The sequence below is a fragment of the Rhinatrema bivittatum genome, chromosome 4 (genome assembly GCF_901001135.1).
Source record: "Rhinatrema bivittatum chromosome 4, aRhiBiv1.1, whole genome shotgun sequence".
Classification (NCBI taxonomy): Eukaryota; Metazoa; Chordata; class Amphibia; order Gymnophiona; family Rhinatrematidae; genus Rhinatrema; species Rhinatrema bivittatum.
In genome coordinates this window covers 426,477,570-426,504,170 of record NC_042618.1, presented here as the reverse complement: position 1 = coordinate 426,504,170, position 26,601 = coordinate 426,477,570, and the positions used below count along the sequence as shown (strand labels likewise).

Sequence of the window (26,601 nt, the reverse complement as noted above, 5' to 3'; positions counted from 1 at the left end):
CTGGCATAAGCTACTATTGCTTATTAATTAACAAGCCGTAAAGCCCGTTAAAACGGGCTACATCCCTCTGTCTCTCACCTCCCCCTCATTCTCTCTCCCCTCACTCTTCACCACCCCCCTCCCCCACCCACTCCTCTCCACCCTCCCTCTCCTCTCACTCAGTCCCCCCTCTCCCTCACTCCCTCCCACTCAGTCCCCCCTCTCCCTCCCTCCCACTCACTCAGTCCCCCTCTCCCTCCCTCCCTCCCACTCACTCAGTCCCCCTCTCCCTCCCACTCACTCAGTCCCCCTCTCCCTCCCTTCACCCACCTCCATTTCCTCCCGGCGCCGTAAGCGCGACTTCCCGCAACCCTCACCCGGCTCCATTAACTCCTCCCGCTCCTGCCGGCAGATCTCGGGGGGGGTCACTCCCGCGCGCGCGGCAGTGACCCCCCCGAGATCTGCCGGCAGATCTGGGGAGGAGAAGTAGCGGCACCGCTACTTCTCCTCCCGCTCCTGCCGGCAGATCTCGGGGGGGGGGGCGGGAGTGACACCCCCCCCCCGAGATCTGCCGGCAGATCTCGGTGGGGGGGGCGCGGGAGTGACACCCCCCCCCGAGATCTGCCGGCAGATCTCGGTGGGGGGGGTGTCACTCCCGCCCCCCCCCCCCCCCCGAGATCTGCCGGCAGGAGCGGGAGGAGAAGTAGCGGTGCCGCACCGCCATTTTTTTTTTTCTGATCGACATCCTTGCCCGCACATGCGCAGTAGAGCTGCGCTCTACTGCGCATTTGCGGGCCGTCGGTCACAGGCCATTTATAAGGTAGATAGCAGTTGATGGATTTTTCCTCTAGGAACTTATCCAAACCTTTTTTAAATCCAGTTACACTAATTGCTGTAACCACATCGTCTGGTAATGAATTCCAGAGCTTAACTATGCGCTGAGTGAAAAAGAATTTTCTTCGATTTGTTTTAAATGAGCTACTTGCTAACTTCATGAAATGCCCCCTGGTCCTTCTATTATCTGAGAAAGTAAATAATTGATTCACATTTATCCATTCTAGTCCTCTCATGATTTTATAGAACTCTATCATATCCCCCCTCAGCTGTCTCTTCTCCAAGCTGAACAGTCCTGACCTCTTTAGCCTTTCTCCTTGTCAATCCATTCATAAGGGGAAGCTGTATATATGCAGTAGCCACAATGTTTTTGTGGCTACTGCATATAAGAATGATTGTTCTAGTCCCATACTCTCAATGGGGTCGAGGTTGGTACTCAGTTTACTTTGTGGTAGCAAAGAAGGGGGGTACCTTTTGCCCTATTTTGACCTGAATCAGCTCAACAAGGCTCTGAAGGTGTTAGAGGATGCAGACTCTGAAGTTGGTTATAATAGCTGCATGTCCAGGAGAATTCTTCATGTCGTTAGATCTGACAGAGGCGTATCTGCATATCCCCGTTAAAATAAAAAAGGGTATCAGAAATATCTTTGCCTTGCAGTGATGGGAAGTAGGGCACCTTCAGTGTCAGGCTTTCCCTTTTGGGTTGGCCACGGCTCCGAGATCTTTTTCCAAGGTGATAGTTGTGATGGTAGCCCTGAGCAGAGCCCCGGTGTATCCTTGTCTGGATAGTTGGTGGATCTGACCAGTGGCCAGAGTGATGCATTTTTTGCAAGATCTGGGCTGAGTTTTCAAGTTTGACAAGAGCATCTTGCTTCTCTCTTGATCCTTGGAATACCTGGGGGTTCAGTTTATCACCAGGGAAGGCTAGGTCCGATTGACAGACATAAAAATCTAAAAGTTGCAAAACCAAGAGCATGGTTTATTAAGTGAACCAAGAGCTGACTTATTCTGAAGAAAAGACTCTGACTGATTCAAGTTAAAGAAAACTTAACTAGCTGCTTTATATTTTATAGAACATTTACAGGGAAATTTAAACAGAAAAGAACTACACAAATCAATCACTGTTTGTTTTTGAATTAGAAACATTTTCCTTCTTTGCTGTCTCTCTTTTTCTACATCAGGAAAAAATATAATTGTATGACCTAAACAGGATCTGCCTTTTAGGCAAAAAAAAAAATAGCCTCATGGTCCAATCCTTATTGGACCCCCTAGCAAAAATAACAAATAAGGTGGACCTTTCCATGTTTTCAGAGCTGGAGCACTCTAGAAACCCAGTAAGATTCATACTAACAGAAGAATCAGAAACATCTTATGGTTACAAGGTGAGGAGAAAAAAGCTATTTTAGCCAAAAGATCTTCCTTCAAAAATTGGAAGAAGGATCCATCTGAAGAAATTAGGAAAAAGCATAAGCATTGGCAAGTTAAATGTAAAACATTGATAAGACAAGCTAAAGGAGAATTTGAAAAGAAGCTGGCCACAGAGGTAAAAACTCATAATAAAAATGTTTAAAACTATACCCGAAACAGGAAGCCTGCGAGGAAGTCGTTTGGACTGTTAAATGATAGAGGGGTTAAAGGGGCACTTAGGGACGATAAGGCCATTGCAGAAAGACTAAATGAATTCTTTGCTTCAGTGTTTACAGATGAGAATGTTGGGAAGATTCCCATTCCGGAGATGGTTTTCAAGGGTGACGATTCAGATGAACTGACCCAAATCATGGTGAACTTGGAAGATGTAGTAGGCCAGATTGACAAACTGAAGTGTAGACAAATCACCTGGACTGGATGGTATACATCCCAGGATTCTGAAAGAACTCAAAAATGAAATTTCAGAACCTTTACAAGTAGTTTGTAACCTATCATTAAAATCATCCGTTGTGCCTGAAGACTGGAAGGTGGCCAATATAACTCCGATGTATAAAAATGGCCCAGAGGTGATCCGAGAAACTATAGACCAGTGAATCTGACTTCAGTGTTGGGGAAAATCTTGGAAACTATTATAAAGAATAAAATCACAGAATATGTAAATAGACATGATGTTGGGACACAGCTAGCATGGATTTACCCAAAGGAAGACATACCTCACAAATCTGCTACTTTTTTTGAAGGGGTGAATAAGCATATGGAATAAAGGTGAACCGGTAGATGTGGTATATTTGGATTTTCACAAAGCGTTTGACAACGTCCCTCATGAGTGGCTTCTAAGAAAACCAAAAAAGTCATGGGATAGAAGGCGATGTCCTTTTCTGGATTGCAAGCTGGTTAAAAGACAGGAAATAGAGTACGGTTTAAATGGTCAGTTTTCACAATGGAAAAAAGCAAACAGTGGAGTGCCTCAGGGATCTGAACTTGGACCAGTGCTTTTTAACATATTTATAAATGATCTGGAAAGAGGTACGATGAGAAAGGTGATCAGATTTGAAGATGACACAAAATTATTCAGAGTAGTTTTTTGCTGAACAAAAGTTTGCAAAGCTGGAAGACAGCAAATCATCATGCTAATCCAGGCCTGCGCATCAATTAGTATTAATATATTCACCACTGTCATGGAGTGTGAGTCCTTTGTCTGTGGCAAAATTGATACTGCCTGGCTGGAGAACCTGCTAGGCCCCCACCAACAGCAGGCAGTCAAGCTAATGCAGGGACAAAGACTAGACTTCACCTCTACCAGCCTCTTTCCTCGCAGGTTGGGTCCTTGGGTTCTGAGGCCAGGAGGACTTAGGTGAGGTTCCCATAGGGCGCGGTCAGACAGCATCAGTAACCAGGCCAAGGTCAGGCAGGTAGAGAGCAGGCATTTTGGTATCCAGGCAGAGGACAGGGCAAGTGAAGATCAGGCAAAGACAGAATCCAGGCCAGGGTCAGGTAACCAGAAGATAGTCCAAGAGGCAGGGGCAAAGGCAAGAAGAGACAAGGCATAGATAGGCAAGACAAGGACTGGAACAGACAAGGCACACACAGGCAAGACAAGGACTGGCTTGGGTTGGAGCAAGGCAGGGCAAGGAGCAGGAATGGAAACAAAGCAAGACAAGCAGCTGGAACTAAACAAGGCTAGAACAGGGACATAGCAACACATACTGCAGACAAGGCACAGCAGGGGACCTGTTGCTGAGGGACTAGCTGGTGGGACTGAGCTTCCTTATATTCCAGAGCTGGAACGCCATCATCAGTCAGCACCCATAGGAAATACTGGCTGCATGGTTTATAAAAGGGCTACAAGAAGAGCTGTTGGTTTCAACCAGACCCTAGGATACAGCACACTGCAGGAAGCTCTGCTAGAAACCTTGAGGTAAGGAGCATTACAACAACAGGGTAAAGCAGCCAATCCTCATTCAGAACTCCGTACTGAACAGGAACTGATCCCTTTCCTGTCAGTGAAGGTCAGGGGCGTTGTTAGTACCGGGCACATGGGTCCATGCCCCAAATCCATAGATCTGTGCCCCTGCTGATTTTTTTTTTTTTTTTTTTGGTTGTCAACTTATCCTGCATGCATTGTCGGCTAGGCCTGCACCAGGAGGGAGGCTTCTGCTATCCACTGGGCTGCACTGGGAGAGAGGCCTCTGTTGTTGGCTGAGCTCCTCTTGGTGGACTTGCACCAGAAGGGAGGCTGCTGCATTGGCTGGGCTGTGCAACAGACTAAAGAAGGATGCTGTTGCCTGCATCGCCATGGAGAGGAGGCTGCTGCTTATATCCTCCACGTTTTGGGGAGACAGTGAATGAGTGAGTGTGTGAAAGTATGTGAGAGAGTGAGCAGGTGAGTATGTGAAGGAACAAGCATGTGTGTAAGCATATGAGAGAGGCATTACACAGGTCCAAGAAGGAGACTGTTTCTGCCTGCACGTTCTGGGGAGATTGAGAGAGAGTATGTGTATATGTGTGCAAGCATATGTGTTTGACAGAGGCACCATTGTATGTGTGTGAGTAAGCAATTAAGTGTGCTGAAGACTGTGCATGATAGACATACCCCCCCCCCCCCCCCAACTTTTTCCCTCCTTCCCACCACCGCACATTACAGGGTAACTGGAAATCCAGGTATGGAAGGCAGGGGATTTCTTAATCCTTAGATTATTTTAATTATTTGGTTTATTTGATCTGTCTGCTCTTTTGAAATATTGGTGTTTGAGAAATTTAAAAAAATCAGTATATGAGTTTTTTAATTATTGGATGTTATTCTAGTCAGCTGTTTTGAAATATTCTTTTTATTAGTATGGTTTTTATTTTGATATTTATATTTCTTGATTTTATTGTTTGATGTTTTATGAGGAATGGTGACATTTGTTTTTCCATTGTTGCACTGCATACTTCTTGCTTCTCGTGGCATCCTGTTCAGGTATACTCTATGGTCTCTTTATTCTGTATTTGGTGAGAGTCTGTGTGTTCTGCATGTGTGACTGAGGTGTGGTATTCTGCTAGCATGTAGATTTGATGTAGGGATCTATAGCAGCTTGGCTTGTTTGTTTTCCTAATAGGAGGTGTATTGGTGTTTTAGAGCTTGGTATAATATTGCAGTGTTGCCTTTTCATAGGTAGAGTTGTTATTGTCTGAGTGCTGCCAGTGCTGTTTTAAATGAATACAATATTGTAACCCAAGGCTGTATGTAAGTGACTGTATGATATGCCATGCTGTGTCTGGGTCCCTCAGCCAGCTGTTGGGTGTAATTTAAGAAGAGATCAGTGAAAGGTATGGATGACTGATGAGCAATGCACCCTTAATACACGTGTGCACACAATTAATGGAATGCATGCATCTATGCAGATTATGCTTCATTATTCTTATGGTGATTCATGAGTGCATCGCTCATCACTGATGGCCCTGTTGCTTCTAGTGATCCATTGATAGAATATCCACTGCCACTGTCCTGGGGATGCTCGAATACAAGAAGCAGAGAGATGGAGAAGGGCGTCAAGTTCAGGGACAATGGTGGCAGATTTATGCTAATTTATGTAAAAGATGGGAGCATCAGGTTCCCCTTCCCCCGATCCCCAAGTGTCCAGTTCTTATCTATGGAAAGGTCTGCTGGGGAGAGAAAGGACCTATGGACTTGTTCCACGGATCTTTGAAGTACTTAGCAACGCCCCTGGTGAAGGGACCAGGCGATTACTGGCTATAGATTTTTTTTTTTATCTTGAAGGGGTGAAAAAGAGGGAAATCAGGTGCTCCTGCTACAATTGTTTTTAATTTGGGGGTGGGAGGAAAGGGGCATTGGATGCTCTGCTGTACAGTTTTTTTTTATCTTGAAGGAAGGGGGATCGGAGCCTTTCTTGCTTATCTGAATAACTTTAGGACACCTATTTGAGCAATCTGAGTTACCTGTATAATCTTATCCTGCCAGCACTGACCAGATAATGTTTAACTAGGTCCCAGGAATTCCTCCAGCACCATCTCTTTTTATCCAGCTAAATTTTGGGGCCGATGCAATACAGGACGCTAGCCACTGCGCATGACTTAACGCATGATTGGATGCACGTTTTGGATGCGCATCAATAACCCCCGATCCAATACAGGGATTAGCGGGTCCAAAATGTGTGTCCAAATCACCACTTAGCTAATAGCACTCATCGCATGTAAATTCATGTAGATGAGGCTATTAGCTAATCCCCGCAATCCAATAAATTTTCCACGCTGCTAATGTACCCTTGCAACACGGCAAATTTGTAAAGTTATGCCATGCTCTAGGGCGCATTGAAAAAAACAAAAGAAAATTCCTGCTTTCTGCGGCAGCGCACGCATGTTATAAAATCGGGCGTAAATTTGTTTGCGCCGGGTTGCGCAACAAATCTACGCCCGTGCATAGATTTTAAGATCTGGCCCTATGTGTCTCGTGCGTGTCAGTAGCGGGAGAAAATGGATGCTTGTAGATTGAATGTCCACCTCTCCTGTGCATCTGATCCCAAGGAGGCACTAGGAATGCACATTTTTCTCTAGTGCCTCCTTTTTAGCATTTAAATATTGAATCCCACACCCAGGAGAGGTGGCTGGGTGCACATTAGGAAAATGTCACTCAATGCTGAATGCCCGTTTCCTGCGCACTGTTATTGCTTCGGATGCTGGTGAGTAATTACTTGCCTGGACAAAGTTTATCTGGTGAGTTGGGGGAAATATTCAAATTTTGGGTTTTGTCCAGCTGAATCCAAATGTTAGCCAGACAGACCCTTTGAACATCCGTTTGACTGGGAAGGCCAGATTAAGACATGTTTTGTGTTCAAATGAGCCCAGAAGGCCCAGGGAAATAAATTATTTGCTCAAGGTCACCGAGTAGTAGAGGAGAGTCTTGAATTCATTTCCCAAGATTTCTGAATTATAGTACAGTGTTCTAACTGCTAGGCCATGTCTCCATCTTTTCAAAGTTTTCTGACCCTAAATTTAGCAGGTGGGAATGCTGTTTTACAATAAATATTTTTTCAAAAGTCAAAGCACTGCATGGTCAAGAGATGTGAGTAACCAATTAAAAATACATCTGTCAGAGCACACCAAATGATTATGAAATACAGTGCAGTGTGTTCAGCAATTTCATTTACTAATACCTGTACCCTAAGGGGGCAGTTTCCAAAATAGTCTGCCCAAGTGCAAAGTTTGTTGTTACTTTCCTTTTGAAGAGTGATCAGTGGTACAACTGGCCCATGCACTTTTCACCTGCTTTTTCTGTGGGCTAAATTTGACTGGTATATATAGCTTGCATGCTTTTGAAAATGCAACTCATGTGCACTGTGTCCTAATCCTGCCCAAAACACATCCCTAGGAAGACCTTTCCTTACCCCAGCTGAAAATACATGTGCTGTGGTAACCTGCGGGCACTTTTATCTGGGCCAAAGGCGAGCAGTTTTCAATAACCTTTTTACCTAGATAAATCAGTATTTACCAAGGTAAATGGCTTTTGAACATTGTCCTCTATGGTAGTGAAAGCCAGCTGAGTCCCACGTTTGTGCGCTTTTCTGCATTTTCATAGTGTTTGAGTCATGTGCCTTTGCTGCTCTTTTTGCTTCTGTAGGAGCTGGTACCCATGTGCTATCGATGTTCCACCAATAATCCTCTGCTGAACAATATGGGAAATGTTTGCATTAACTGCAGGCAACCATTTGTCTTTTTTGCTTCTTCATATGGTGAGTTGGAAAACCTTCTTTCCTTTTCAACATTCATGTAGACTGTGATTCTGCTTTATGCTCTGTTCCTAGAATCCATAAGAAAGTTTGGAGCAGTTAGCAGTCTGATTTAAAGTATAATGAGCTACAGTACATTTTTCAGTGTTGCACAGCACGTAGCCTCAGAAGGACTAAGTTCACACAGTTGCTAGGAGACAGATTAATGATCATTTGATAAGCTCATTTAAGGTTTATCCAGTATGGTATTAGGACATTAGGTATAACACTGAGATTCAGTTGCACTGAAGCTTGTAATTTTATCTTTTGTGATTTGCCATCATAATGAAGTGGTGTAGCTAGCAGAAAGCAGAACTTTCTAATTGCCAATTATGTTTTGTTCTGTCTGTTGGCATGTTTCACTCTCTAGCATATAATAGACTGCTTTAGTCTGTTTTATTCCATAGATTTTGTATAGCAGTGACAAGATTTTGTGCAACAAATTTCAAAAGATGATACCTGAGCAAATGACCTTAAGTCAGCGTAGTTCCTGAAGGCAAGGACAGTATCTGAACTCAAGAAAGCATGGAATAAACACAGATGATCTCTGAGGGTGTGGTAGAGATTTTAAGCTGAATAGTTGGTGTGGATTGGCAGACTAGATAGGCCATATGATCTTTTTTCTGCTGTCACATCTCTCTGTTTCTATAGCTGTGTTTCTGTGGGGTCAGAATCAGTGAATGGGTCACAAGAAATGGGACCCCCCCCCTTCCCTGTGAACCTCCATTCAGATCTGAAACCTATGGCTGCAACAATCAGAGCAGGGCTTCTAAAACTGTGAAGATTCACAGGCCCCACCCCTCCTTTTCCTGCTAAACAGCAAACCTGTGCAATGTTTGGGCCTGCAATGTGCACTAACTCACAGGCCTTGCAGTGACTGCTGCTGCTGCTGCACCTGCCAGAGAGTGGGGGAGGAAGTGGAGATCTGCTATTTTGTTATTGTCCTTGGATGGTGTACTTTTATGCATACTAAAAAAGAACCTCTGCCATTTATGCATGTAAATGGATTTGAAATTCGCCCCTTTAAAGTTTAGGAAGCACTACCTTAAGTAGTATCAGAAACTTGAATCTTGAAACAATTGTTAGTCTTGTAAAACTATTATTTCTACTGTATCGATGAAATAATACATTCCTCTACATTCAGTCAGGCCAGTCCGTTACACATGGTTATGAACTCCTGCTGGCAGATGGAAGCAGAGAATAACAGGCTCGTTGATGTCACTCCTTATATGCAATCATGCTGACACCAGCCTGCCAGTGTTCCCTGTCTCCAGCAGATGGTTGTCGTGCTTCCCATGCTGGAAGATGAGGCCTGGTTAGGCCGGATAAATAGAATATAGTGGGAAGCTTCTGAGGTGACATCTGAGCCTCCCTCCCTCAGTTGAGCAGGACCTGGACCCAAAGACACTGCCAGTAGGCTTGGCAGCTCTTGAGGTGATAGCTTTGGATTCCTTCTCTCAGTGGAGCACCGCAGAGGACAGAAAGAATACCAGTGTGAATACTTGGTGTCCCCTTCCCCCCCCCCCCCCCCCCCCTCTTTTTTCTTCACTGTGGATGGAAAATGAGATGGAAGTCTTTTTATTTTCGTGCTTGGTTTGCCTTAGCTGAGTCCTTTTAATAAAAAAAAGGAAACAGCAGCAACCAAAAGTGAACAGGACAGGCTTAGCTCCTTCAGTGAAGGATGCCCGAGGAAGTAACAGGGCTGTTTGGATTAGTCTTTCTGCGTGTAAAAGGCAGAGATTTGAACTTGTGGCAGCGCAACTAGCAGGCAGTTGCAGTGTTATTCAGTGAGCCCCACAGAAATCCCTGTGACTGTGCAAGCTCCTGATGGTGGCAGGGATTGTGTTAGGGGCTGTTTCGGGCCCAAATAGGGAGATTTCAGTAGAGCATAGAGAACGAGTTTGAGTCCAAGCCACCTTGGGAGGTGTGGAAAATTGTTTGCGCCTGACTGTGGCTATGGTGTGTGCCGGCACTGCTCGGGGAACACTGTTATTGCTGCCGTTGGGGGGGGGGGGGGGGACGACACCTCATGTCAGCAGGGCTTGATGCACTATGTTCCTGCCAGATTTTCTTTTTGGAGGTGGGAACAGCGGCCATCTTACAGCACAAAAGAAAGAGGGCAGAGTGAGAGGACTGCCTCTGTCAGTTTCCCAGGCAGTGGCTCAGCTGACCCTGTTCCCAATGATGTGCTTTTCCACTTTATCTGGACAGTTGTTGCATCAGAGGTTTCATGATTGTAATTTTATCTGCCAAGTGCTCTGTGCAAAACTGAATATCAGTAAAGGGTTTTCAGTATTTGTTGATTTCTTCCTGGTTTGCCTTCCATGTATGGGGCAGCTCAGGGGGGATTTGCCTTGGGGATCAGCTATGCCTGTGAAGGAGAAAAAGGCTTGCCAGGTGTGCCTTTGTCCTCACAGTTTCTTCTGACAGTAGGCACAGTTAGCCTATCTCTGTTTTGAGTGCCAAGAGAAAAAAAAGGGGACTTTCACTACTATGGATCTCCTGGTCCAAATCAGTAGGAATCTTGTTGGTTCTTCCTAGATATAGCTTAGGTTTTTGAGTCTGATGGATCATGGGTGTGTTCCCAATGCACTCATATTGTGCGTGGTTAGCATTTTTTGGCTCCCTTGAGAGTCTTGGCGGAGCTGCGTCTTAGAGCGGAGGTCCTTCCTTTTGTCACAGTTGGATTTCCTGCCTTGGAGCCATTTATAATGGATTCAGACTCCTGTTTCCTGTTTTGGTAGTGGGGGTTTCCCCTGCCAGTTATAATGCATGGTGTGCCCTTCTATAACCTTTTCTCTTAAAGGCAGGCTCTCTATGGAAGGGTGCTGTGCTTCAGATTTCTAAAAAATCAAAATTGCAAAGGTCTGGCATGAGTCAACGCTGCAGGCACAAGACAAGGTGCAGCAGGACCTCTCTGTTGCAGTGGAGCAGCCTGATTATCAGATACCTGTTTTTAGTTTCTAGAAGTGTTTTGTTGTGCTGTGGAATTGGCAGGCCAGTTCCATCTCTAAGAACTTACCAGATATTGGTCCTCTCATCTCAAGAGTGGAGGGATAGAAGGTTTCTTAGCAGTAGAACCCTCTTATGCCTTGCAAGGAGTTCTTTGCCTTGAGTTCTTGTCTTCATTTCCAGAGATAGGTGGCCGTATATCTCTATATGTTGGAGTTGGTCCTGAATTACTGCAGATCAGTGGGCCCTGGCCTTTACATAAGGCAGATATGCTCAGGAGTTTTCCCATCCCAGGTTCAGACATCTTCTGGTTTCTCCTTGTCCATTGCCTCAGAGGGCAAAGCAATGCGGGTTTCCCTAATAGGATTTCTCAGCTTGTAGTGTTGATTCCAAGGTGTCAGGTAGGGCTTAGTAACCCCATTCAAGATCTAGAACAGATCGACTTCTTGGCGGTGGCTCACTTCAGATTGGAGTTCTGAAGATTATGGAGGGATGGAAAGGAGCATTTTCTGGCTTCTCTCAACCTGACTAAAGCTTCCCTTCACCTTTGAATCCGGAGCCAGCTTATGGCTCTGTACTCAAGTAACCAGCTCTGATCCCAGCAGTATCCAATTCAAGACCAGGGACAATCCTTTCAAAAGTGCTTCCTCAGATTCACAATTCTGGGTTGGCATTTTACTATTTCAGATGCATCCCTTTGGACTGAGAAAAACACCCGACAGTATCTTAACTGTGTAGTGTTGGGTCACCATTTTCAGTTTCAGGCACTGCCTTTTGGGTTGGCAACAGTTCCACGGATGTTTTCCAAGGTAACTGTAGTAATGGTGACCTTACGAGAAGGAATGCTGGTCCACCCATACCTAGACAATTTGTTTATCTGTTTGAAGTCATTCAAAGAGAGCCAGGTGGCTTCCCGGAGGGTGATACAGTTGCTGCAAGAGCTGTGTTGGGTTGTCAGCCTGGCCAAGAGCAATCGGCAATAATCTCAACCCTTAGTGTACCCGATAGCACGATTCAATACATCCGTGAATGGGTATTTCTCACAGGACAAGCAGGATGGTAGTCCTCACATATGGGTGACATCATCAGGATGGAGCCCAATCACGGAAAACTTCTGTCAAAGTTTCCAGAACTTTGACTGGCCCCTACTGGGCATGCCCAGCATGGCACTAACCCTGCAGCCAGCAGGGGTACCCCTTCAGTCTTCTTTTTTCCGCGCAGCAGTAGCCGCGCGGTTTAGGAGCTCTGAAGAGATTCCTGACAGGAATTTTCCTCATGGAGTTAAACTTAAATTGCCCCACAGGGGTCCCTCCTCTAACTTTTCTCAGGCCGCAGTACTTCGGTAAGTTTTTGACCGTCTTTCGTCGATTACCGTCGAGTTTGGCCCTTGCGGCCTACTGGCCGTCGACTGTACCGTGGCTCGATTTTTTTCGATGGCCATGGCGTCGGGGTTTCGTCGGTGCCCAGACTGTACTCGTACCATGTCTATCACAGACCCTCATGGGGTCTGTGTAATGTGTTTAGGCCATGAGCATGATGTCCTGACTTGCACCAAATGTGCCCTCATGACACCAAAAGGTCGCAAAGCAGAATGGAGAAGATGGGACTCCTCTTCCATGCTCGCACCCCGACCCCGTCCATCACATCGAAGTCATCAGAACCAGTACCGTCAAAATCGCACCAGCGTCGACCACCATCCGGTGACCATCCGCCATTGACATCTTCATGGCCATCGACTCCCGTTTCTCCCCCTCAAGATCGAGGGGATCGTAGGGAGAAACATCGCCATCGGCATCGTAAGTCTCGGACCGTAGAGGGAGCGAAATCATCGACCTCGCCACTGTCCGAACCACCATCGAAGAAACCCCGTCCAGGAATGGCATCAACCATTCCTGCGACCGGGACATCGAGGCCACCCTCACCCGATCTGGGTTTGGGAGTCGTGATTCTGCCTGTAAAAGTGGTCCCTCCGACTGTGCCTCCGCCTCCCTCTTCCTTCACGGAGCCAGGGCTTCTTGCTCCAGGTCTCCAGGAAGAACTGGACTGGCTGGTCCAGGAGACCATCAACAAGGCGATGCAATGGCTCCAGGTTCCTCCGGCACCGACAACGGCACCGAGAGTGGAACTGGTCACTGACCCAATGACAGCAGCACTGGCACCACTGCTATCCCGGATGGAGGCGCTCATGACCGCCCTTCCACCGGTGATTCCCGGGTCTCCGATGGCTCCGGTGCGCTTCCCGTTGACAGCTTCATCAGGAGGAGAAACACCGTTCCGCATTCCTCCTTCGGGAGTACTGCCGCAGCCATCGATGCCAATTCGTCCCTCACCACCAATTCATTCATCGGGGGCAATACGCACATCGGCGCCTTCAATACCGGCACCGATGCCTTCCAGGCCGTCGATGGTGCCCCCGGCGATTCCTTCGATTTTCTCGGAGCCTCAGCCAGGGCCTTCGGGTATCCAACCCCCTTCTCGTCCTACAGGTCAGTCTGCTGATCCTTATGACACCTGGGGTGATGATACTTCCACAGACACCGATGACTTACCTTCACCTCCCTCTCCTGCTGAAAGTAGAAAGCGTTCTCCTCCAGAGGACCTTTCTTTCATTAATTTTGTGAAGGAAATGTCGGAGTTGGACCCTTTTCAGCTTCAGACGGAGCAGGATGATAGGCACCAGATGATGGAGCTCCTCCAATTCCTGGATGCCCCTAAAGTGATCACTTCTATTCCCATTCATCAAGTTCTTCTTGACCTCCTCAAAAAGAACTGGGAAAACCCTGGATCCGTTGCCCCAGTCCATAGAAAAGCTGACACTACCTATTTAGTACAATCAGCCCTCAGCTTTCAAAAATCTCAGCTTGACCAACACTCAGTGGTGGTGGAATCGGCTCAAAAGAAAGCAAAAAGGACAAAACCTCACTCATCTACCCCTCCTGTTAAGGAACACAAGTTCCTAGACAATATTGGTCGACGAGTGTTCCAAGGGCCATGCTCATCTCCAGAATTGCTGCTTACCAGCTGTATATGACCCAATACAATAGGGTCATTTTCAAACAGATACAGGTCTTCTCTGAAACCCTGCCTGACCAATTCCAACAACAGCTTCAAATCCTTGTCAACAAGGGGTTTGAGGCAGGAAAGCATGAGATAAGAACAGCTTACGATATCTTCAACACCTCTATTAGAGTGTCTGCAGCTGCCATTTCGGCAAGACGATGGGCCTGGCTCAAATCTTCTGACCTTCGCCCAGAAGTACAAGACAGGCTGTCTGACCTGCCATGTGTAGGAGACCATCTGTTCGGTGAACAGATCCAGCAAATAGTGGCTGAATTAAAGGACCATCTTGAGACCCTTAAACAGCTCTCATCGATACCTTCCGACTTCCCCTCAAGACAGACCTTTAAGAAGGACTCTAAGAAGTCATTCTTCCGTCCAAGGAAGTACTATCCTCCACCAGCAAGGTCCCGAACCACGAGGCCTTCTCATAAACCTCAGCCTCACCAGGCTCGAAAGCAAAAGCCGCAAGCAGCTCCCCAGCCGGGACCTGCTTCAGGTTTTTGACTTTCAATTGGAGAGCAGCAGCCTGATTCCTCTGCCAAGCATACCAGTGGGAGGTCGATTGTGCCACTTTCACGGCATGTGGCAATCAATCACAACCGACCAATGGGTGCTAGCAATCATTGCTCAGGGTTACCACCTAAACTTTCTTGCTCTTCCACCGGACTCACCACCTCTGCAAGTATGGAGAGTATCCGACCATTCTGTCCTTCTAGAGCAGGAGGTTTCTCACAGGACAAGCAGGATGGTTGTCCTCACAAATGGGTGACATCGAGGATGGAGCCCACCACGGAAAAACTTCTGTCAAAGTTTAACAGAACTTTGACTGGCCCCTACTGGGCATGCCCAGCAAGGCACTGACCCTGCAGCCAGCAGGGGTCTCCCTTCAGTCTTCTTTTTTCCGCGCAGCAGTTGCCACGCGGTGAAAGGAGCTCTTCTTACCACGTTCCTGACAGGAATTCGGTTTTTCTTTCCGAAGAAAAATTTGCCCCTCAGGGGTCTCCCTTCGACAAATTTTTGTCACCTTCGCGGACTCCGGTAAGTTTTTTGCCGTTTTTCATCGACTGCCGTCGATTTTGGCCCTCGAGGCCTGTTGGCACTTACCGATCCCGCGGCTAAATTTGGCCCTAGGCCATGGCGACGGGGTTCCGTCGTTGTTCGGACTGTACCCGGACTATGTCAATCACAGACCCCCATAGGGTTTGTGTTTTGTGTTTGGGTAGTGAGCATGATGTCCTGACTTGCACCAAATGTGCCTTAATGACACCTAAGGGTCGCAAAGCCAGGATGGAGAAGATGGGGCTCCTCTTCCATGCACCCACCCCAACGCCATCGATAGCATCGACGTCATCGGAACCGGCACCGTCGAAGTTGCACCACCATCGTCAACCCTCCGGTGACCGTCCACCATCGATGACTTCTCGGCCGTCGACTCCTGTCCCCTCCCCGGATGGGTGAGGAGACCGAAAGGACAAGCATCGCCATCGACGGCACAAGTCTCGGCCTGTCGAGGATCCACAGTCATCGACCTCTGAACAAGCCGAGCCACCGACTAAGAGGCCTCGATCAGACTTGGCACCGTCCACGTCTCGTTCGCAGGCATCGAGGAAACCCTCACCCTCTCGGGGTGTGGGAGCCGTGATCCCACCGGTTACGGTGGTCCCTCCGGCTCTGCCTCAGCCTCCCTCTCCCGTCGAGCCGGGTATTGTTACCCCTGGTCTCCGGGCAGAACTGGACCGGCTGGTCCAGGAGGCCATCGAGAAAGCGATGCAAAGGTTCCAACCTCCACCGGCACCGCCTCCGGCACCGACTCCGGCACCGACTCCGCCACCGAGGAGGGAACCGTCCACCGAGCCTCTGGTGGAGGCGCTAGCACCGCTACTACACCGCATGGAGGCACTTGTACATGCCCTTCCATCGATGATTCCAGTAGCACCGACAGCGCCACCGTCTCCGACAGGATTCTCATCGGCAGGAGAAACACCGTTCCTGATTCCCCCTTCCGGGGTGGTCCCATCGGTGCCTTCTCGTATATCTCCACCGATTTATCCTTCGGCTCCATCGATTCCAAGACCGGCACCGATTCTATTGGCAGCACCGAAGCCCTCGATGCCATTCCCAGTACCGCTTGCAGCACCGGTTCCTTCAAGGTTTCCTTCGATGCCTTCGGATCCTCAGCCAGGTCCGTCAGGGCTTCAACCCCCAAGTGATCCCTACGATACCTGGGGTGATGATACATCTTCTGACACAGATTTACCATCACCACCTTCTCCTACAGAGAGTAGAAAAAGATCTCCTCCAGAGGATCTCTCCTTTATTAATTTTGTAAAGGAGATGTCAGACATTGTACCTTTTCAGCTGCAATCTGAGACCGATGACAGACACCAGATGATGGAACTGCTCCAATTTTTGGATGCTCCAAAAATCATTGCTTCCATCCCCATTCACCAGGTGTTTCTGGATCTCTTAAAGAAAAAACTGGGAATCTCCTTCATCTGTGTCACCAGTTAACAAGAAAGCTGACTCCACATACCTCGTCCAGTCAGCACCAGGCTTTCAAAAGCCTCAACTGGATCATCGCTCTGTTGTGGTTGAGTCCGCTCAAAGAAAGGCCAAGCGTCTAAAGCCACACTCTTCCACTCCACCTGTCAAGGACAATAAATTCCTGGATAGTGTGGGACGGAAAGTGTACCATGGAGCTATGTTGATTTCTCGCATAGCTTCATATCAACTTTACATGACTCAATATAACAGAGCCATCCTTAAACAGATGCAAGATTACGCTGACACATTACCGGACCAGTACCAGCCACAGCTTCAAGCCCTTCTTAACAAAGGGTTTGAGGCGGGGAAGCACGAGATCAGAACGGCTTACGATATCTTCGATGCTTCCACAAAAGTTTCAGCTACTGCCATCTCGGCCAGACGTTGGGCCTGGTTAAAGTCATCCAACCTTCGCCCAGAGGTCCAGGATCGTTTAGCGGATTTACCCTGCTTAGGGGACAATTTGTTTGGAGAACAAATTCAGCAAATTGTAGCTGAATTAAAAGATCACCACGAGACGTTGAAACAGCTTTCCTCTGTTCCGTCTGAGGTTTCCTCCAAACAACCACTTAAGAAGGACTCTAAAAAGTCGTTCTTTCGGCCACGTCGTTACTATCCTCCATCGGCCAGGCCTCGTCCAGCTCGATCCTCTACCAGACCTCAGCCACGTCAGCCTAGGAAACAAAGGCCTACTGTAGCCCCTCCTCCTGGGCCTGCGGCTGGCCTTTGACTCCCCTGTAGGGAACACATGCCAAACCCCTCTTCCAGACATCCCTGTAGGAGGTCGACTGTACCATTTTTTACAAGCTTGGTTGCAGATCACCTCAGATCAGTGGGTACTAGCAATTATCGCACAGGGTTACCACCTCAACTTCATAACTCTTCCGACAGACTCCCCGCCTCTTCAAGCGTGGAGTCTAACCACCCATTTGGCTCAATTACAACAGGAAGTATCTCTTCTTCTGCAATCAAATGCTATAGAACCCGTCCCTCCCTCTCAACGAGGGAAGGGATTCTATTCCAGATACTTCCTAATACCAAAGAAATCAGGAGGACTACGTCCCATTTTGGACCTTCGAGCCCTCAACAAATACCTTCAAAAAGAGAAGTTCAAAATGGTAACCCTTGGCGCGCTGCTCCCTCTGCTACAAAGGGGGGATTGGCTGTGTTCTCTCGACCTCAAGGACGCTTATACTCACATTGCGATCGCAAGATCCCATCGCAAGTATCTGCGCTTTCTGGTAGGCCGCGACCATTATCAATACCGGGTATTGCCTTTCGGTCTGGCATCTGCTCCACGAGTCTTTACCAAATGTCTCGTAGTGGTGGCAGCATTCCTACGGAAGGAAGGTGTCCACGTCTACCCCTACTTGGACGATTGGCTAATCAGGGCCTCCACCCAACAGATTGCCCAGTCCTCCCTAACATTGACAATTCAAACACTCCTTTCCTTAGGGTTTCTTGTCAATTACGAGAAATCTTGCTTAGTCCCATCTCAAACCTTATCCTTCATTGGGGCAGACTTGGACACCTTACAGGCAAAGGCTTACCTTCCTCATCAGAGGGTTCACACCCTAATCTCCCTAGCTCGCCAGCTCCAGTCTCAAAACACTGCCACGGCTCGCCAATTCCTCATTCTCCTAGGTCACATGGCATCCTCGGTCCAAGTCACTCCCATGACCCGACTAGCCATGAGAGTAACACAATGAACTCTATGACACCAATGGATTCAAGCTTTTCAGCCTCTGTCCTCCATAGTCACTGTTACACAAGCGATGCGCCTGTCTTTAACCTGGTGGACGACTCAGGTCAACCTCCTTCAGGGCTTACCTTTTCTCCCACCGGATCCGCAAGTAATCCTAACCACCGACGCTTCTCACATCGGTTGGGGAGCCCATGTGGACGACTTCCAAACCCAAGGGTTATGGTCAAAACAGGAAGCCGAACACCAGATAAATTTCCTGGAACTTCGAGCAATTCGCTATGCGCTCCGAACTTTCAAAGATCATCTATTCCATCAGATAATCTTAATCCAGACGGACAACCAAGTGGCCATGTGGTACATAAACAAGCAGGGAGGCACAGGATCCTTCCTTCTGTGTCAGGAGGCTGCGCAGATTTGGGCGGAAGCCCTCTCCCACTCTATGTACCTCAGGGCCACTTACCTGCCGGGAGTAGACAATGTATTGGCAGACCAGCTGAGCCGTGTCTTCCAACCACACGAGTGGTCACTCAACCCTCTCGTAGCGACCTCTCTGTTTCGAGAGTGGGGTTTTCCCCGCATAGACCTCTTTGCGTCCCCTCAGAACCACAAAGTGGACAATTACTGCTCTCTCATTCGGAGCCAGCACTCTCGGCCGAGGGATGCGTTCTCCCTCAAGTGGACAACCGGTCTGCTCTATGCATTCCCTCCACTTCCTCTTGTGTCAAAGACTCTCGTGAAACTACGCCAGGACAGAGGAACCATGATCCTGATAGCACCTTACTGGCCACGCCAAGTATGGTTTCCAATACTCCAGGATCTCTCCATCCGCAGGCACATTCCTCTGGGAATGGACCCGCATCTGCTCACTCAAAATGACGGATGCCTCCTCCATCCCAACCTCCAAGCCTTGTCCCTGACGGCATGGATGTTGAAAGGTTAGTCCTTCAACCATTTAACCTTTCAGATTCCGTTTCTCGTGTCCTAATAGCGTCACGAAAGCCTTCCACAAGAAGATCTTACTCATACAAATGGAAAAGGTATACATCGTGGTGCACTTCTCAGTCCCTTGATCCCCTTTCCTGTCCAATCTCGAAATTCTTGGACTATTTATGGCATCTCTCTGAATCAGGTCTTAAAACCTCTTCTATAAGAATGCATGTCAGTGCGGTTGCCGCCTTCCATAAAGGTATTGGGGGTAGTCCTATTTCAGTACAACCCCTGGTAACGCGCTTTCTTAAGGGCTTGCTCCATCTGAAGCCACCCTTGCGTCCTCCGGCCCCATCCTGGGACCTTAACCTGGTTCTTGGTCGTCTAATGAAACCACCTTTCGAACCTCTGCACTCCTGTGACTTGAAATATCTCACTTGGAAAGTGTTCTTCCTTTTGGCTGTTACTTCAGCTCGCAGGGTTAGTGAATTACAGGCCCTAGTTACCTATCAACCTTACACTAAGCTCCTGCAGGACCGGGCGGTACTTCGCACTCACCCTAAATTTTTACCTAAGGTAGTTTCGGAGTTTCATATTAATCAATCCATCATACTACCTATCTTTTTTCCCAGGCCCCACTCCAACTCTGGAGAACAGACCCTGCATACCCTAGACTGTAAGCGGGCTCTAGCTTTTTACCTAGACCGTACAGTTTCTCACAGGAAGAGCACTCAATTATTCGTCTCTTTCCATCCTAACAAGTTAGGACAACCTGTGGGTAAGCAGGCTCTTTCCTCCTGGTTGGCGGACTGCATTGCTTTCTGCTATGAGCAAGCTGGCATCCCTTTTCAACACCGTGTTAAAGCACACTCTGTGAGGGCCATGGCGACGTCAGTGGCACACCTTCGATCAGTGCCGCTTCCGGACATCTGCAAAGCTGCAACCTGGAGTTCCCTCCATACATTTGCAGCCCATTATTGTTTGGACAAAGCTGGAAGACAGGACTCCATCTTCGGCCAATCTGTCTTGCGTAACCTTTTTCCAACCTGATGTACCAACACCCTTCCACCTGCCCGGTAGGGTGCGGATGCCCTTTCCCAAATTCCACCCCAGTTGTTGTGCCTCTTGCACACCGTTGGGTGCATTTGGTGCAAGTCAGGACATCCTCAGCTCGGTACTCACCCATTTGTGAGGACAACCATCCTGCTTGTCCTGTGAGAAAGCAAATGTTGCTTACCTGATGTAACAGGTGTTCTCACAGGACAGCAGGATGTTAGTCCTCACGAAACCCACCCGCCACCCCGCGGTGTTGGGTTCGTTTTCTTTTTACTTTTTAGGCACTGCCTGTAGCTTTGAAAATCAGACTGAAGGGAGACCCCTGCTGGCTGCAGGGTCAGTGCCTTGCTGGGCATGCCCAGTAGGGGCCAGTCAAAGTTCTGTTAAACTTTGACAGAAGTTTTTCCGTGGTGGGCTCCATCCTCGATGTCACCCATTTGTGAGGACTAACATCCTGCTGTCCTGTGAGAACACCTGTTACATCAGGTAAGCAACATTTGCTTTCCCTTCTTCTCCAGTTAAGAGCAATAGAACCCGTCCCTCTCTCGCAGCAAGGCCTAGGATTCTATTCCTGATACTTTTTGATTCCCAAAAAATCCGGGGGAGTTCATCCAATTCTGGACCTACGTGCTCTCAACAAGTACCTACAGTGAGAAAATTTCAAGGTGGTAACCTTGGGCTCGCTTCTACCTTTTCTGCAAAGAGGAGACTGGCTCTGCTCTCTGGACCTTCAGGAAGCATACACACACATTGCGATAACTCCAGCTCATCGCAAGTACCTCAGGTTTTTAGTAGGCCCAAAGCACTATCAATACCGCATGCTTCCGTTTGGCCTAGCATCAGCACCACGAGTCTTTACCAAATGTCTTGTGGTTGTCGCAGCTTTTCTCAGGAAAGAAGGTGTTCATGTCTACCCCTATCTCGATGACTGGTTAATCAGGGCTCCAACCCAGCAAGCCGCTCGGTCGTCCCTCAATTTGACCCTACACACTCTAATTTCTCTAGGATTTCTCGTCAATTACGAGAAATCCTATTTAGTTCCATCTCAAACCTTGTCATTCATTGGGGCAGACTTGGACACCTTACAGGCAAAAACCTTTCTACCTCAATAACGAGTGCTAACTTCATGTCTCTCACTCACCAGTTTCAGTCTCAGCCTCAGCATACTGCAACAGCTCGCCAATTCCTCGTCCTTTTAGGACACATGGCGTCCTCAGTCCATGTCACACCAATGGCCCGCCTGGCCATGAGGCTCATGCATTGGACTCTGAGGTCACAATGGATTCAAGCTGTCGACCATTGTCCACATCACCGACTCACTCCATCTGTCTCTCGCCTGGTGGAAAAATCACAACAATCTCCTCCAGGGACTGCCTTTTCAAGTGCCAGATCCTCAACTCATCCTCACCACCACCGTGGGCTTCCCACCTTGGGTGGGGAGCCCACGTGGACAATCTACAGACACAAGGGTCTTGGTCTCCAGAGGAAGCCAAACATCAAATAAACTTCCTAGAACTTAGAGCAATGCGATATGCTCTCAGGGCTTTTCAGGAATGCCTATCAAATCACATCATCCTGATTCAGACAGACAACCAGGTGGCCATGTGGTACATCATCAAGCAGGGAGGCACAGGCTTCTTCCTTCTGTGTCAGGAAGCTGCGCAGATTTGGGCGGAAGCCCTATCCCACTCGATGTACCTCAGGGCCACCTACTTGCCGGGAGTGGACAATGTCTTGGCAGACAAACTGAGTCATGTCTTCCAACTGCACGAGTGGTCTCTCGGCCCCTTGGTAGCGGACTTCATCTTCCAACAATGGGGTTATCCCCAGATATACCTCTTTGCGTCCCCTCAGAACCACAAAGTCAACAATTTCTGCTCCCTCATTTGGAGCGAGTGCTCTCAGCCCAAAGATGCATTCTCCCTCTCGTGGGCAACTGGTCTGCTCCATGCATTCCCTCCACTTCCTCTTCTTTCGAAGACTCTTGTGAAGCTACGTCAGGACAAGGGAACTATGATCCTGATAGCATCTCACTGGCCACGCCAAGTGTGGTTTCCCATACTCCAGGATCTCTCCATTCGCAGGCACATTCCCTTGGGAACGGACCCGCATCTGATCACTCAAAACGACAGATGCCTACGCATTCCCAATCTTCAGGCCTTGTCCCTGACGGCATGGATGTTGAAAGGTTAATCCTTCAACCACTTAACCTTTCAGATTCGGTTTCTCGTGTCCTGATTGCTTCACGGAAGCCTTCCACAAGAAAATCTTATTCCTATAAATGGAAAAGGTACACATCATGGTGCACTTCGCAGTCCCTTGATCCCTTTTCCTGTCCAATCCCAAGGTTTTTGGACTATCTCTGGCATCTGTCAGAGTCAGGTCTAAAAACCTCTTCCATTAGAATGCATGTCAGTGCGGTAGCTGCCTTCCATAAAGGTGTCGGGGATGTCCCTATATAAGTACAACCCCTCGTAACACGATTTTTAAAGGGCTTGCTCCATATCAAGCCACCTTTACGTCCTCCGGCCCCTTCTTGGGACCTTAACCTGGTTCTTGATTGGCTCACGAAACCACCATTCGAGCCTCTTCACACCTGTGACCTAAAATATCTCACATGGAAAGTGATTTCCTATTAGCTATCACTTCAGCTCGCAGGGTTAGTGAGTTACAGGCCCTAGTTACCTATCTGCCTTACACTAAACTCCTGCAGGACCAGGCGATACTCCGCACTCACCCTAAGTTTTTACCCAAGGTAGTTTCGGAGTTTCACATTAATCAATCCATCATACTACCTACCTTTTTTCCCAGGCCCCATTCCAATCCAGGGGAACAGGCTCTGCATACCCTTGACTGTAAACGGGCTCTAGCTTTCTATCTAGACCGTACAGTTGCCCACAGGAAGAGCACTCAGTTATTCGTCTCTTTCCATTCCAACAAATTAGGGCAACCTGTGGGTAAGCAGACTCTCTCCTCCTGGTTGGCGGACTGCATATCTCTTTGCTACCAGCAAGCAGGCATTCCTTTTCAAGACCATGTTAAAGCACACTCTGTGAGGGTCATGGCGACTTCAGTAGCACACCTACGATCGGTGCTGCTTCCTGACATTTGCAGGGCTGCCACCTGGAGTTCTCTCCACACTTTCGCAGCCCACTATTGCTTGGACAAAGCCGGAGGACAAGATTCCATCTTCGGCCAGTCTGACCTGCGTAACTTATTTCCAACATGACGTACCTACACCCTTCCGCCTGCCCGGTGGGGTTCAGGATGCCCTCTACAAAATTCTACCCCAGTTGTTGTGCCTGTTGCACGCCGTTGGGTACATTTGGTGCATGTTCGGACATCCTCAGCTCGGTACTCACCCATATGTGAGGACTACCATCCTGCTTGTCCTGTGAGAAAGCAAATGTTGCTTACCTGTAACAGGTGTTCTCACAGGACTGCAGGATGTTAGTCCTCACAAAACCTGCCCGCCGCCCCGCGGTGTTGGGTTCGTAACGTTTTGTTATTTTATTTTCGGCACTGCCTGTAGCTTTCAAATAAGACTGAATGGGGACCCCTGCTGGCTGCAGGGTTAGTGCCATGCAGGGCATGCCCAGTAGGGGCCAGTCAAAGTTCTGGAAACTTTGACAGAAGTTTTCCGTGATTGGGCTCCATCCTGATGATGTCACCCATATGTGAGGACTAACATCCTGCTGTCCTGTGAGAACACCTGTTACAGGCAAGCAACATTTGCTATCTCTCAGATCAGCAGATTTGGAAGTTGCAGATCAGATCAGAAGGTTGTGGACAGTTTAGGCTCCATGGGGATGGCTTTACCTTCAGTCCTTTGGTTCCATGGCGGCAAAATTGGATTTGGTTCCCTGGGCGATGGTGCACATGCACCCTTTACAGAAAACTTTGTTAGCTCGATAGAATCCCCAGAGTCAAGGTTACTCGGTGAGGTTACTTCTACCAGTGGAAGTCATGCAGAGACCTCAGTGGTGGCTGGATCACAAGCATTTAATCAGTTGTCTTAGAAAATAGCCATTGCTATTACTAGTAACAATGACATGGGATAGACTTGGTTTTTGGGTACTGGCCAGGTTCTTATGGCCTGGATTGGCCTCTGTTGGAGACGGGATGCTGGGCTTGAATGGACCCTTGGTCTGACCCAGTATGACATGTTCTTATGTTCTTATGGGGTGGATTTGATATGTCCCATTTGGATGGGAGTGAACACAGATGCAAGCCTCTCCAGGATGGAGAGCTCACTGTTAGGAGCTCACAGTGTAAGGTCATTGGTCTAGTGTGAAGGCAAAGTGACCCATCAATTGTCTGGAGGCTCGGGTGATTTGTCTGGCACTCCTCGAATTTGCATCTCGTTTACTCAGAAGAGCAGAGAGAGTGATGTCTGACACAGCTTAGAGCAGTAGTGTACATAAACCATCATGGAAGAACTAGCCAACAGGTCTTCTTAGAGATGGTCATGATTCTTCCTTGGGCAGACAAGCATCTTCTGGCCTTGTCGGTGTCACACATAGCAGGAGAAGACAACTTGCAAGCCAACTATCTCATTCATCACATTCTGGATCTGGGAGAGTGGTATGTCTCCAATAGAGCTTTTGACCTCATTGTCAACAGGTAGGGTTGGCCATTCATAGATCTGTTGACAATGGGCGAGAATGCTAAGGTTTGCTGATTCTTTAGTCACTGAAGAGATCCGAAGTCCTCTGGGATCAATGCCCTAATTCAGGAATGGCTGAGAGCAGAAACCTTGTCTGTTTTCCACTTTAGCCCATGATAGCAGGGTGGTTCAAAGGATTGTCAGACATCTGAGTCTAGTCCTCCTGGTGGCTCCAGATTGGCCTCAGCAGCCATGGTATGCAAATCTATTGCACCTGTTGTGTTTTCGCTTCCTGGTTCTGGGGAACTTGCTCTACCAGGGTCCGGTGTCTCACAAGGTTCCAGCTTGATTCTGTCTTATGGTTTGGCCCTTGAAAGGGTGCATATAGTGAAGAAGGGTATTCGCTGGCCATAAACTCTATGCTTTTGAAGGCCAGGAAGCTTTCTACTTCCTTGACTTATTTGCGTGTCTAGAGTGTTTGAGGATTGGTATTCCGAACATGGCTGGATACTTCACTGTGCTTTGATTTCCCAGGTTTTGGATTTCCTGCAGAAGGGCCTTAGGGTTTAGCTCTCAATACTTTGAAGGTGCAGGTGGCAGCACTTGCTTGCTATAGAGGATAGGTTCAGGGTCAACTCCTATTTTCTCACCCAGATGGGTCTCGTTTTTTTACGAGACATTAAACGCATTCCACTACCACTCCAGATCCCGTTTTCTCTATGGAATCTGAATTTAGTTCTCTCTTTTATTGGCAGGTCATCATTCTCTCAAGAGTTTCTTTGTGCTTGCTCACATTGAAGATGGTGTTTCTGATGGCAGTTTTTTCAGCACACAGGGTATCAGAGTTGCAGGCTCTTTCTGGTAGAGAGCCTTTTCTAACCATTACTCAGGATAGGGTACAGCTTCACACTATACTCTCCTTTCCTTCTGAAAGTAGTTTCCAGTTTTCTTATGAATCAGTCTTTGTCCTTACTATCATTAAGCAGGGGAATGCGGTGAGGGGTATGCACTTCTACATCCTCTGAATGTGCGACGGCATCTTCTGAGGTATCTGAAGGTTACTAATTCATTTTGAAGATCTGATCATCCTTTTGAAGCATTCGGAAGGTTGAAACAGCTTCTAGGACTACAGTGGCGTGCTGGATTAAAGAAGTGATCACAGCGGCATACGTATAGGCTGAGATGCCCTTACTGAAGCAAGTTTGGGATCATTCCACAAGAGTGCAAGCTACTTCTTGGGCAGAGCTCCAGTTGGTGTCACCGTCAAAGAGATTTGTAGAGCGGCAACCTGGTTGTCCCTGCATACCTTTTCCAGACACTATCGTCTAGATGTCCGAGTTAGGGAGGAAGCCACCCTTGCTCCGGCAGTGTTGCATGGTGCTCAAGTAACTTCCCACCCACAGAGGGAATAGCTTTGGTACATCCCATGTGTAATGGACTGGCCTGACTGAATGTAGAGGAAGGTGAAATTACTACTTACCTGATAAATTTCTTTCCTCTAGAGCAGTCAGGCCAGTCAATGTTCCTTCTCAGTGCTTCTAGTTTTCTCACCGGGATCAGTCCAGGAACCTAATTTGGCAGGGCTCGACAGGGGAGATGACTGTGGTGGAATTATGATTAATTGGTCTTTTGGCTTTTGCAGATAATATTGGCAGGCTGATATCAGCACAGATGCATATAAGGAGTGACAACGAGTCTCTTGTTCTCTGCCTCCATCTGCTGGTAGGAGTGAATAACCACGTGTA

The 26,601-nt window shown here is 47.9% G+C and overlaps 1 protein-coding gene across 3 annotated transcripts in view; it reads left to right on the top strand.

Moving 5' to 3' along the window:
- The window catches only part of IFT122 (intraflagellar transport 122), a 335,375-nt gene that overhangs the window by 292,882 nt on the left and 15,892 nt on the right, over window positions 1-26,601 (top strand). For all 3 annotated transcript variants that reach the window (XM_029601417.1, XM_029601416.1, XM_029601414.1), the window contains one exon: window positions 7,859-7,970. In XM_029601417.1, coding sequence (XP_029457277.1) covers window positions 7,859-7,970 — 112 coding nt within the window. The remainder of the gene's footprint in view (window positions 1-7,858; window positions 7,971-26,601) is intronic.